Genomic DNA, 12674 nt, shown 5'->3' with positions numbered 1-12674 from the left:
TCCGGAACTGCCTTATGGCTATGGTTTAGATACAGTATCTGATCATATAGAGAACTACTCCAAGATAACATTATTGTAACCCTCTCTACAATGCAAATGCTGACAAGGTTTTCAACCTAAATCTGTTTTGTACACTGCAAATTTTAGACATTGTAGAAATCTTTGTTCTTACTTTTTTTAAAGTAAATCCAACTATTTGATTTTAGAGACAACGTGGGTAATGGATTAAGACTGCATAATTTGGCCTTTATGCTTTAAAAAAAGATATTCACAGCTTATGCTATAAGTGGTTGTAATAAATAAATACAGTACCAGTCAAAAGTTTGGACTCATTCAAGAGTTTTTCTTTATGTTTTACTATTTTTACATTGTAGAATAATAGTGAAGACATCAAAACTATGAAATAACACATATGGAATCATGTAGTAACCAAAAAAGTGTTAAACAAATACAATATATATTTTATAATTTGATTCTTCAAAGTAGCCACCCTTTGCCTTGAAGACAGCTTTGCACACTCTTGGCATTCTCTCAACCAGCTTCATGAGGAATGATTTTCCAACAGTCTTGAAGGAGTTCCCACATATGCTGAGCACTTGTTGGCTGCTTTTCCTTCACTCTGCGGTCCAACTCATCCCAAACCATCTCAATTAGGTTGAGGTCAGGTGATTGTGGAGACCAGGTCATCTGATGCAGCAATCCATCACTCTCCTTCTTGGTCAAATAGCCCTTACACAGCCTGGAGGTGTGTTGGGTCCTATCGAAAGACAAATTATAGTCCCGTTAAGGGCAAAAGAGATGGGATGGCGTATCGCTGCAGAATGCTGTGGTAGCCATGCTGGTTAAGTTTGCCTTGAATTCTAAATAAATCACTGAAGTGTCACCAGCAAAGCACTCCCACACCATCACACCTCCTACTCCATGCTTCACGGTGGGAATCACACAGAGATCATCCATTTACCTACTCTGCGTCTCACAAAGCGGTTGGAACCACACATTTCAAATTTGTAATCATCAGACCAAAGGACAGAATTCCACAGGTCTATTGTCCATTGCTCATGTTTCTTGGCCCAAGCAAGTCTTTTCTTATTGGTGTCCTTTAGTAGTGGTTTCTTTGCAGCAGTTTGACCATGAGGGCCTGATTCACACAGTCTCCTCTAAACAGTTGATGTTGAGATGTGTCTGTTACTTAACTTCTTGCGTCGGGCCATCCCGGATCCGGGATAATGACTGTAGCCTCAAGACATTACCATAATGCAACGTTAACTATTCATGAAAATCGCAAATGAAATGAAATAAATCTGCTAGCTCTCAAGCTTAGCCTTTTGTTAACAACACTGTCATCTCAGATTTTCAAAATATGCTTCTCAACCATAGCAAAACAAGCATTTGTGTAACAGTATTGATAGCTAGCGTAGCATTTAGCGTTAGCATTCAGCAGGCAACATTTTCACAAAAACCAGAAAAGCATTCAAATAAAATCATTTACCTTTGATGAACATCGGATGTTTTCAATGAGGAGACTCTCAGTTAGATAGCAAATGTTCAGTTTGTCCAAAAAGATTCTTTGTATAGGAGAAATTGCTCCGTTTGGTACATCACGTTTGGCTACCAAAAAAAAACGAAAATTCAGTCATCAAAACGCCAAACTTTTTTCCTTTTTAGCTCCATAATATCGACTGAAACATGGCAAACGTTGTTTAGAATCAATCCTCAAGGTGTTTTTCACATATCTCTTCGATGATATATCGTTCGTGGAAGTCTCCTCTCTCCTCTGAATACCATGGGAAAATGCCTGCAGCTGAAGATTACGCACCAATTTAGACAAAGGACACCGGGCGGATGTAGTCTCTTATGGCCAATCTTCCAATGATATGCCTACAAATATGTCACAATGCTGCAGACACCTTGGGAAAACGACAGAAAGGGCAGGCTCATTCCTGGCGCATTCACAGCCATATAAGGAGACAATGGAAAACAGAGCCTCAAAAATTCTGCTCATTTCCTGTTTGAAGTTTCATCTTGGTTTCGCCTGTAGCATCAGTTCTGTGGCACTCACAGATAATATCTTTGCAGTTTTGGAAACGTCAGAGTGTTTTCTTTCCAAAGCTGTCAATAATATGCATAGTCGTGCATCTTTTTGTGATAAAATATTGCGCTTAAAACGGGCACGTTTTTTTTATCCAATAATGAAATAGCGCCCCCATAGGTTCAAGAGGTTAAACTCTGATGCATTTATTTGGGCTGCAATTTCTGAGGCTGGTAACTCTAATGAACTTAACCTCTGTAGCAGAGGTAAGTCTGGGTCTTCCATTCCTGTGGTGGTCCTCATGAGAGGTAGTTTCATCATAGCGCTTGATGGTTTTTGCAACTGCACTTGAAGAAACTTTCAAAATTCTAGAAATGTTCCTGATTGACTGATCTTCATGCCTTAAAGTAATGATCAACTGTCATTTCTCTTTGAGCTATTCTTGTTATAATATGGAAATAGAGCATTTCTTCTGTATACCCCCCTACCATGTCATAACACAACACAACTGGCTCAAATGCATTTAAAAGGAAAGGAATTCCACAAATTAACTTTTAACAATGCACACTTGTTAATACAGTGATTCCAGGTGACCACCTCATGAAGCTGGTTGAGAGAAAGCCAAGAGTGTGCAAAGCTGTCATCAAGGCAGAGGGTGACTACTTTGAAGAATCTCAAATATAAAATCATTCGTTTAATACTTTTTTGGTTACTACATGATTCCATATGTTTTTTCATAGTTTTGATATCTTCACTATTAATCTGCAATGTAGAAAATAGTAAAAAATAAAGTAAAACCCTTGAATGAGTAGGTGTGTCCAAACTTTTGACTGGTACTCTAGGTGTGATTGAATTTCCTGCACATTTCCTGCACCAAATCAATCCTGAACACAGCAAAACAAATCCCCTCCTCCGTCATCCACAGTCACACCTAGAATGATTCTAGTTTTCTAGGCCATCTGTCTCAGCTCTTTCTTCCCATCAACTCTAACTTAAACGCTGCTGCACCTTAGACTGGAGCTAGACAGCTACCGCTTCAACTGCCTGAATATATTTTTCCAAGAAGATATAGAGCAGTCTTTAAACACATATTTTTTTCTTCCTTAGAGAAAGAGAGGAGGAGTTCTTGATGCTTTGCCTGGGCCCAGTAATTATCATACAGGTGGAGAGAGCATACTACACGTTAAGGGTACTACAGATGCTGTGGATAATAGAAGATGACACTGGTTGTGTCCCAAATGAATGCAGGTACTGAGGCTGTGGGTGGCCTGGGAGGCATGGGATAATCTATTCAGGATCTACCCTGTATTGATGATCAATACATGAGATGAAATGAAGATAGAAAAGAGGTCATCGACTGCTCAGCGAGCGGGTGTAAGATGTAGGAATATCGGTCAGTTGATCTCTCTCCACCTCTCTACGCCTCCCTATTTTTCTCTTTCTGTCCCCACTCCCCTTCTTTCTCCCTACCACTCTCTCAGTAATAAAGCTATGTTGAGGTTTCAGTATGTAGAGTCTTACCATATCATGGTGTTGTTACTGATGGTTATAAATAGAGCCCAACAGTGGAGGTGTCATGATACCCATACAACTTAGTGGTCAAACTTACAGGCCGTTTTTCCACCTTTAATCTTTCCCGTTAAAGTAAGGGCTGCGTTTCGTGTAAACTTACCTTGGTGTGAAGTTTTGATAACCATGTAAATCTCTCTTGGACAAAGTGATTTTTATCAATATATTAGACTATTTCTACTCTCAAATTCGAAAATGCTAATTAGCATCAAAGTAGACATGCAAAACTACAAATCCTCGCAAGCTCCTGCATGTCATCTCTAGCTGATACCTTTGCTAACAGGTATTGTGTCAATTAAAAATCTGCACAAGACAGTTCACATAATTGTCCATTTAAATAAATATTGCTCTTTTATTCATTACTACATTTAGCTAGCATTAGATAGTTCATCCAGAGATTCTTACCTTTGCCTCGATTTGGCAGTCTCGTCCAGAACATTATGGCATTTGTAGTTTTTTATGGTAGCCACATTAGAAGCTAATTATCAGTTCATTTTGGGGGAATACATACGTGTGAATATATTGATAAAAGTGTACCTTGTGCTAGAGAGACTTACACAGATATCAAAGTGTCACGCAAGGGATGTTTTACGAGCATAGATGTGTAGTAACGGTAGGGCAGTTTTACCTGATAATCACTAGATGACCATGCTACAAAGGACACATTTGGCTAGTGAGCAAGTACTATTTGTTCTTAATTCTGGGTAAGTCTAGTAAAATCATATTTTCATAGAGAAAGCATGGTACTGCCATCCATAGAATGACAAGATAGTGAAGACTGTGTTACCTTGAAGCCATGCATGCTTATTATATGGTTACAGTGATTGTGTATATGGTGGTGAAAGGTTTGTTTTACCTTGAAGAAGCCGTGCTTGTGGCTATGCTGACCCAGCCACACTCCACTGCCCAGGGTCAGATCCATCTGAGGTGGATCTATCACTCGCTCGTAAATCCTGCCAGCAACAAACAATCAACAGATAGAATGTCAGTTTGTGAAATCTCTCACACACACACACTTCAACGCTGAGGAGGGAATGTGTCTTGCAGGTTTCTGCTCGACTGCATTTTTATGGATATTTTTGCGTTAATAATGACTTTGTTTGCTCAGAATGTTTGCAATAATTACGCCAATGATGAAGAAGAGGAAGGAAAGGGGGACTCCAAGCTAGGCTGAAAAGACGGGCTACACGGCATCCCCTTTCTTGTGTCCTGGTGGCTAATGTCCAATCACTGGAAAATAAACTTTGAGAACTGAGAGAAAGGCTTCAATCGCTCTGAGACCACAAAGGGTATTTTACTGTGTGTTTTTCTTACAGAGACATGGCTTACGGACGAAACACTCAACTCTGCTATTCAGCCAGACAGCTTTTACATTTTCGGTATGGAAGAAAGGTCTCTGGTCAAAATAGGGGGAGGGGTATGTTTTCTCATCAACAAATCCTGGTGTATCATAGTTGAAAACATCTCGAGCTCCTGTTCATCCGACCTGTATGCCACAGTGGCTCAGCTACCTGGAGAGCGTTGACCAGACAGAGGGATAAAATGGCAAGATTTAGAGAATCTGTCCACAACAACCATAATAGTGGTGAAACCATCAAATGGAGGGAGATAAGTGACGTTTCCCTGCTGGAGCATCTCGGGGAGATTTGGTTTGGGCACATATTGAACAGGTGTCGGCATCCTGGTGCCCAGGCAGTGATTTTCATCCTTAACGAGGAGTTGATGTGGTTATGACGTTGGAGCCAAGGGAGGCCAAGGATGACTTTTTGTACAGGTGTGGTGTTGATGAGGAAGGGAAGGCTTTCCTGGTGCATGGGTCCCACGGTTGAAGGTGAGTGGTGCTGTGATGTGCATGATTATGCCGGATCCCAATGGTCGATTATCCAGGGCTTGGACGGTATAAAGGAGAGGAGAGCGGGTACAAAGTTATGTTCAGGGTGGAGGCCAGGGCCTGGTTGATGAAATTCCCTGTGGGCCAGCCAGCCAGTGAAATGGAAACCAGAAAGGGTTTGGTGAAAAACAATGATGATGGAATACTCACACCTACCCTGTGTCAGGATTTGGCCAGGGTTGTTCCGGTTTTTGGTCACTAGATGCCCCCATTGTGCCTTTTGACCTTTTGTTTTCCCTTGATCCCCATTATTATTTGCACCTGTGCCTCATTTCCCCTGATTGTATTTAAACCCTTTGTTTTCCTCAGTCCTTTGCTCTGTGTTTGTATGTTAGCACCCAGCCCTAGTATTCTGTGAACTCTTGTTGATCCCGGTGGACGCTCTTGTGGAATTCTGTTTTTTGTTCTTGTTTATTTATTTTTGAGTATCTTTTGAGGCTTTTTGTGCTATACCTACCACCTTGTGGATTTACCTTTTTTGTCTTGGAGGATTACCTTTGTTCTTGTGGAATTCCTTTTGAGGTTGTGGAGTTACATGTGTTCCTGAAGGACTTCATTTTTTACTTCATTAAATACACCGTCTCAAGTACTGCTGTGTCTGCCTCATCTTCTGGGTTCTGCCGACTATTCGTGGCTCAGTTGGTTAAGTGACTGTTTCTCACTCCGGAGACCCGGGTTCGTAACCGGGTCCTGACACCCTGGGAGACATAAGATCACGGGGCCGCTCCTCTGCCCTAGTGGAACTCGGGTTGGGACTCACCGGACACCGCTGAAGCCGGTGCCCCTCCTGGCCACCATAGGGACAGAGCCCCAGCTGTCTCTGGCGACTCCGCTCTACCGTGAAGATGTGTGTGACTGCTACCTACTTGACTTCAGGCTCTGGCTCAGGACAGCCAAATGAGGAGGGTGAAAAGAGAGGTAGGCGCCAGCGCTCCTGAAGAAGGTTTTCCAGACATATGGCCACCGCGATGAGCGAATCCATGGAAATGTTGTGAGGGCCTACTCAGCAGCAGTCAGGGCACCCATGGAATAGTCACTCACCTCCCTCTCTGCCCTCTGGTAGATGGTCAGAAACCGCCCTGAACAGAGTCATGAACCTCTCGTAGGAACCCATCTCTAACACCTTTCTGATCAGCATGGAAATGGCTGTGGCAACCTTGGACTTCTCGGTGGTGGGGATTCCTGTCTGATGGGCAAAATAGAGGGAGCACTGGAGTAGGAAGCGACGGCATTTCGATGGGGTCCCATCATACTTGTCCGGGAGGAACAATCGGGCATCGCCTCCCTAGGCAGACTGCTGGGTAGGCTTTTGGGACTGCTGAAATGGCTGAAAGACGCATCGAGACGGTGGAGGAGGACGTCTTCTGTAGTGGCACACAGTTGAACCAGCTGATCGTAGTGTTGGCGGAGTAGGTATCCCTGTTCACCAACAGTCAGAGACTTTTTCTTCTGAAAATTCCATAATTACTGAGGCAGTATTCTATAAAGTATACGCAGTGAGTCAGTAGGCAGGTGCAGAAATATAATTTTTAATAATAAGACAAATCAGATGAACAAAACAGGCGTAGCCTCACACGTGGTTAGCAGATGTTATTACAATTGTAGCGAAATGCTTGTGCTTCTAGATCCGACAAGGATGAGTGGATGAGCAATGACAGAGAGGCATAGGCAAGATGCAATAGATGGTATGAAATACAGTATATGCATACGTATGAATTGAGTAAGGCAAGATATGTAAACATTATTAAAGTGGCATTATTAATGTGACAAGTCATCCATTTTTTTGAAGTGGCCAATGATTTGAAGTCTGTATGTAGACAGCAGCCTCAATGTGTTAGTGATGGCTGTTTAATAGTCTGATGGCCTTCAGATAAAAGCTGTTTTTCAATCTCTCTGTCCCAGCTTTGATGCACCTGTACTGACCTCTCCTTCTGGATGGTAGCGGGGTGAACAGTCAGTACCTCAGGTGGTTGTTGTCCTTGATGATCTTTTTGGCCTTCCGGTGACATCGGGTGCTGTAGGTGTCATGGAGGGCAGGTAGTTTGCCCCCGGAGATGCATTGTGCAAACCGCACCACCCTCTGGAGAGCCTTGCAGTTGCCGTACCAGCCCGACAGGCTGCTCTCAATTGTGCATCTGTAAAAGTTTGTGAAGGTTTTAGGTGACAAGCCATGTTTCTTCAGCCTCCTGAGGGTGGACCATTTCAGTTTGTCCATGATTTGTAGGCCAAAGAACTTAAAACCTTCCAACTTCTCCACTGCTGTCTCGTCGATGTGGATAGGGGGGTGCTCCTTCTACTGTTTCCTGAAGTCCACGATCATCTCCTTTGTTTTATTGATGTTGAGTGTTTACCCGACACCACACTCCGAGTGCCCTCATGTCCTCCCTGTAAGCTGTCTCGTTGTTGTTGGTAATCAAGCCTACTACTGTTGTGTCATCTGCAAACTTGATGATTGAGTTGGAGGCGTTCATGGCCATGCAGTCATGGGTGAACAGGGAGTACAGGAGAGGGCTGAGCACGCTCCCTTGTGGGGCCCCAGTGTTGAGGATCAGTGAAGTGGAGATGTTGTTTCCTACCCTCACCACCTGGGGGCGGCCCGTCAGGAAGTCCATTAACCAATTGCACAGGGCGGGGTCGAGACCCATGGTCTCGAGCTTGATGATGAATTTGGAGGGTACTATGGTGTTAAATGCTGAGCTGTAGTCGATGAACAGTATTGTCCTCAAAGTGGGCAAAAAAGTTATTTAGTCTGCCTGGGAGCAAGACTTCCTGGTCCGAGACGGGGCTTGTTTTCTTTTTGTAATCCGTGATTGACTGTAGACCCTGCCATATACCTCTTGTGTCTGAGCCGTTGAATTTTGACTCTACTTTGTCTCTATACTGACGCTTAGCTTGTTTGATTGCCTTGCGGAGGGAATATTTACACTGTTTGTATTGGGTCATGTTTCCGGTCACCTTTCCCTGGTTAAAAGCAGTGGTTTGCGCTTTCAGTTTCACGCGAATGCTGCCATCAATCCACGGCTTCTGGTTTGGGAATGTTTTAATCGTTGCTATGGGAACGACATCATCAATGCACTTTCTAATGAACTCGCTCACCGAATCAGCATATTCGTCAATGTTGTGGTTTGACGCGATGCGAAACATATCCCAGTCCACGTGACCGAAGCAGTCTTGAAGCATGGAATCAGATTGGTCAGACCAGCGTTGAACAGACCTGAACGCGGGAGCTTCTTGTTTTAGTTTCTGTCTGTAGGCAGGGAGCAACAAAATGGAGTTGTGGTCAGCTTTTCCGAAAGGAGGGCGGGGAAGGGTCTTATATGCATCGCGGAAGTTAGAATAGCAATGATTCAAGGTTTTACCAGCCCTGGTTGCGCGAACGTTGTGCTGATAAAATTTAGGGAGTCTTGTTTTCAGATTAGCCTTGTTAAAATCCCCAGCTACAATGAATGCAGCCTCAGGATATGTGGTTTCCAGTTTGCAAAGAGTCAAATAAAGTTTGTTCAGGGCCATCGATGTGTCTGCTTGGGGGGGAATATATACTTCTGTGATTATAATCGAAGAGAATTCCCTTGGTAGATAAGTCGACGTTTGATTGTGAGGAATTCTAAATCAGGTGAACAGAAGGACTTGAGTTCCTGTATGTTGTTGTGATCACACCACGTCTTGTTAATCATAAAGCATACCAGAAAGATGTGGTGTGAAACCAGCTGGCTGCACCCAGAAGCAAAGAACGTTACAGTCTCTGATGTCCCTCTGGAATTGCTACCCTTGCTCGGATTTCATGAACCTTGTTGTCAAGAGACTGGACATTGGCGATTTAGTATGCTAGGGAGTGGTGCGCAATGTGCCCATCTCCGGAGCCTGACCAGAAGACCGCTTATTTTCCCTCTTTTACGACGTCGTTGTTTTGGGTCGCAGGCTGGGATCCATTCCGTTGTCCTGGGTGGAAGGCAGAACACAGGATCCGCTTCGGGAAAGTCATATTCCTGGTCGTACTGATGGTGAGTTGATGTTGCTCTTATATTCAGCAGTTCATCCCGACTGTATGTAATGAAACCTAAGATTACCTGGGGTACCAATGTAAGAAATAACACGTAAAAAACTAAATACTGCATAGTTTCCTAGGAACGCGAAGCGAGGCGGCCATCTCTGTCGTCGCCGGAATCAGTGTTTTCGTCGATATTATTCTCTGTCCCAGTCCGTGTGATCAAAACCATCTTGAAGCATGGTCATACCAGCATTGAATAGTCTTTAGCATGGGTACATCCTGTTTGAGTGTCTACCTATAGGAATGGAGGAGCAAAATGGTGTCATGGTCAGATTTGACGAAAAAGGAGGGCGGGGGAGGGCCTTGTATGCATCATGGAAGTTAGAGTGGCAGTGATCCAGTTTTTTCCAGCTCGAGTGCTACAGTCAATATGCTGATAGAATTTAGGTAGCCTTGGTCTCAAATTTTCTTTGTTAAAATCCCCTGCCTCAGTAAATGCAGCTTTAGGATATATGTTTTCCAGCAAAAAGTCCAGTGAAGTTCCTTGAGGACTGTCATGGTATCGGCTTGAGGGTGTATATAAATGGCTGTGACAATAACTGAGGAGGATTCCCTTGGGAGATAATAAGGTCGACATTTGATTGCGAGGAATTCTAGGTCAGGTGAACAAAAGGACTTGAGTTCCTGTATGTTGTTACAATTACACCTTGAGTCGTTAATCATGAAACATACCCCTTCTTCATCCCGGAGAGATGTTTATTCCTGTTGGCTCGATGCACAAAGAGAGGCTTCAATTAAAAAACACCCCGTGTTTTGTTAGACAGGCAACTCTGTAGCCACATTATAGCAGGGGGTGTAAAGACATAACACATACCATTTCCATCAGCAGACGATGATCAATAATGTCAAAAGCCCCACCGAAGTCTACCAAAACAGCTAGCACAATTGTTTTATCATCAATTTCTCTCAGCCAAACATCAGTCATTTGTGTAAGTGCATGCTTGTTGAATATCCTTCCCTATAAGCGTGCTGAAAGTATGTTGTCAGTTTGTTTACTGTAAAATAGCATGTATCTGGTCAAACACATTTTTTTCCAAAGGTTTCCTGAGGGTTGGTAACGGGCTGATTGCTCAGCTATTTGAACTACAAAAGGGGGCTTCCCACAAGAATGGGCTTTAGGTGAGGGAAGTGAACCTGTAGCCATATTACTTCAACAGTATTTGACATGAGATCCTCTCTAATATTTACAGGAACGTGGTTCTGAATATAAACAGCAACACCTTGAAATGTTGCTACATAAGACTGAATCGAGGCGGTCGGTCACATATTACTACAACAGTATTTAACAGTATTTAACATGAGATCCTCTGTAAGCTTTACAGGAATGTGCTTCTATATATAAACATACATGTTATAACCATGTATTGCTACTACTGTATCATCAAAGGTATTATCTAAGTGAGTTTCAGAATAAGAATGTCATCTGTTACTTTGATGAACCTTGTTTCTTAAGCTTAAGCTATTGTTAGCACTTTTCTGGGATGCTTGATTGTTTTCATTGCTTTACTGGGAAGCTTAGCAGAAGTAGACATGCTTGTGTTATTAATGTTAGTGCAGGGTGAGCTGCACACAGTGGACTTCCCTACTAAGGCACACCGCCTCAGTGCTAACAGTATAACTTTGGTTTATATTCACATGATTACTGCACACAATAGCTGTATTATCAGCAGAGGCATTCAGGGCAGTTTGAGGGACATAAATTAGGTAATAAGTAATGGTAGGGATTAACTGAGCTGGGCTTGGGTCATTGAAAGTCATTGTCTCAACGCAGCCGTATAATGCTGTGAAATGATCCAGCAACCCAAATTATAAAACAAGCTTTGTTTCCAGAAGGTATCAAAATTGTCAATAAATGTTAAACCAACAGAGCTGCAATAGTCTCATGTTCAATTATGGAAGGCTAAAAATAAAATGTAGGGATAGCACAGGGTCATATATTATGGAGCATTTGGTGGTGACAAGCAGAGACTGAATCAGTTATTTAAAATCCATCCATGCACAACTCCAGCACAGTCATTAAGTTTGCAGATGACACGACGATGAGACAGCCTATAGGGATGAGGTTAGAGATCTGGCCAGGTGAACAACCTCTCCCTCAACATCAGCAAGACAAATAAACTGATTGTGGATTACAGGAAACTGATGTTTGGTCCACACACACAGTTGTGAAAGGGGCACGTCAGCATCTCTTCCCTCTCAGGAGTCTGACATTATTTTGGCAAGGGCCCTCAGCTCCTCAAAAAGTTATACAGCTGCACCACTGAGAGCATGGTTGGTACTGGCTGCATCACCGCTTGGTACTGTAACTGCAAAGCACCCAACCACAAGACGCTACATAGGGTGGTGAGTACAGCCCAATACATCACTGGGGTCGAGCTCCCTGCCTGCCAGGACCTCTACACCAGGCAGTGTCAGAGGAAGGCACAAAAATGTTTCAAAGCCACCCAAGCCATATACTGTTCTCTCTGCTACCGCATAGCAAGTAGTACCAGTCCACCTAATCTGGAACCAAAAGGACCCTAAACAAGACTGCTAACTCTTAACTCTGCATTGTTGGAAAATGGCCTGTAAAGTAGGCTTGGGCGGTATCCAGATTGTCATACCTTTATACAGACCTTGTGCCATACCGGTATATTCGGTAATACGGGCACTGAACACAAAGGCCGCTATTGTGTTCATTTAAAATAACATATAGATTACCAACTAAATGCTAACCAGCGCATTGCAAACCTTTTATAGTCTGCTCATAATGTTATATAAGTAACAAAACAATTAAACTCATCTGATGCATTACTCCATCACTATCCTTCTTGGTCAAATACATTGGCTTGCGAAAGTATTCACCCCCCTTGGCTTTTTTGTATTTTGTTGCCTTACAGCCTGGAATTAAAATGTATTTTTGGGGGGTGTGTATCATTTGATTTACACAACATGCCTACCACTTTGAATATATTTTTTATGTGAAACAAACAAGAAACAAAAAAACTTGAGCGTGCATAACTATTCACTCCCCCTCCCAAAGGCAATACATTGTAGAGCCACTTTTGCAGCAAATACAGCTGCAAGTCTCTTGGGGTATGTCTCCATAAGCTTGGCACATCTAGTCACAGTGAGTTTTGCCCATTCGTCAAGGCAAA

At 43.0% G+C, this 12674-nt stretch overlaps 1 protein-coding gene across 1 annotated transcript in view; it reads right to left on the bottom strand.

Annotated features, from left to right (window-relative positions):
• Positions 1 to 12674, bottom strand: part of LOC115113446 (protein kinase C-binding protein NELL1) — a 481860-nt gene that overhangs the window by 301198 nt on the left and 167988 nt on the right. Inside the window, exon 5 of the mRNA XM_029641098.2 lies at positions 4455 to 4551. Coding sequence (XP_029496958.1) covers positions 4455 to 4551 — 97 coding nt within the window. The remainder of the gene's footprint in view (positions 1 to 4454; positions 4552 to 12674) is intronic.

The sequence above is a fragment of the Oncorhynchus nerka genome, linkage group LG28, assembly GCF_034236695.1.
Source record: "Oncorhynchus nerka isolate Pitt River linkage group LG28, Oner_Uvic_2.0, whole genome shotgun sequence".
Classification (NCBI taxonomy): Eukaryota; Metazoa; Chordata; class Actinopteri; order Salmoniformes; family Salmonidae; genus Oncorhynchus; species Oncorhynchus nerka.
Note: the sequence above shows the minus strand (reverse complement) of the source record. Positions and strands in the feature narration are given on the sequence as shown.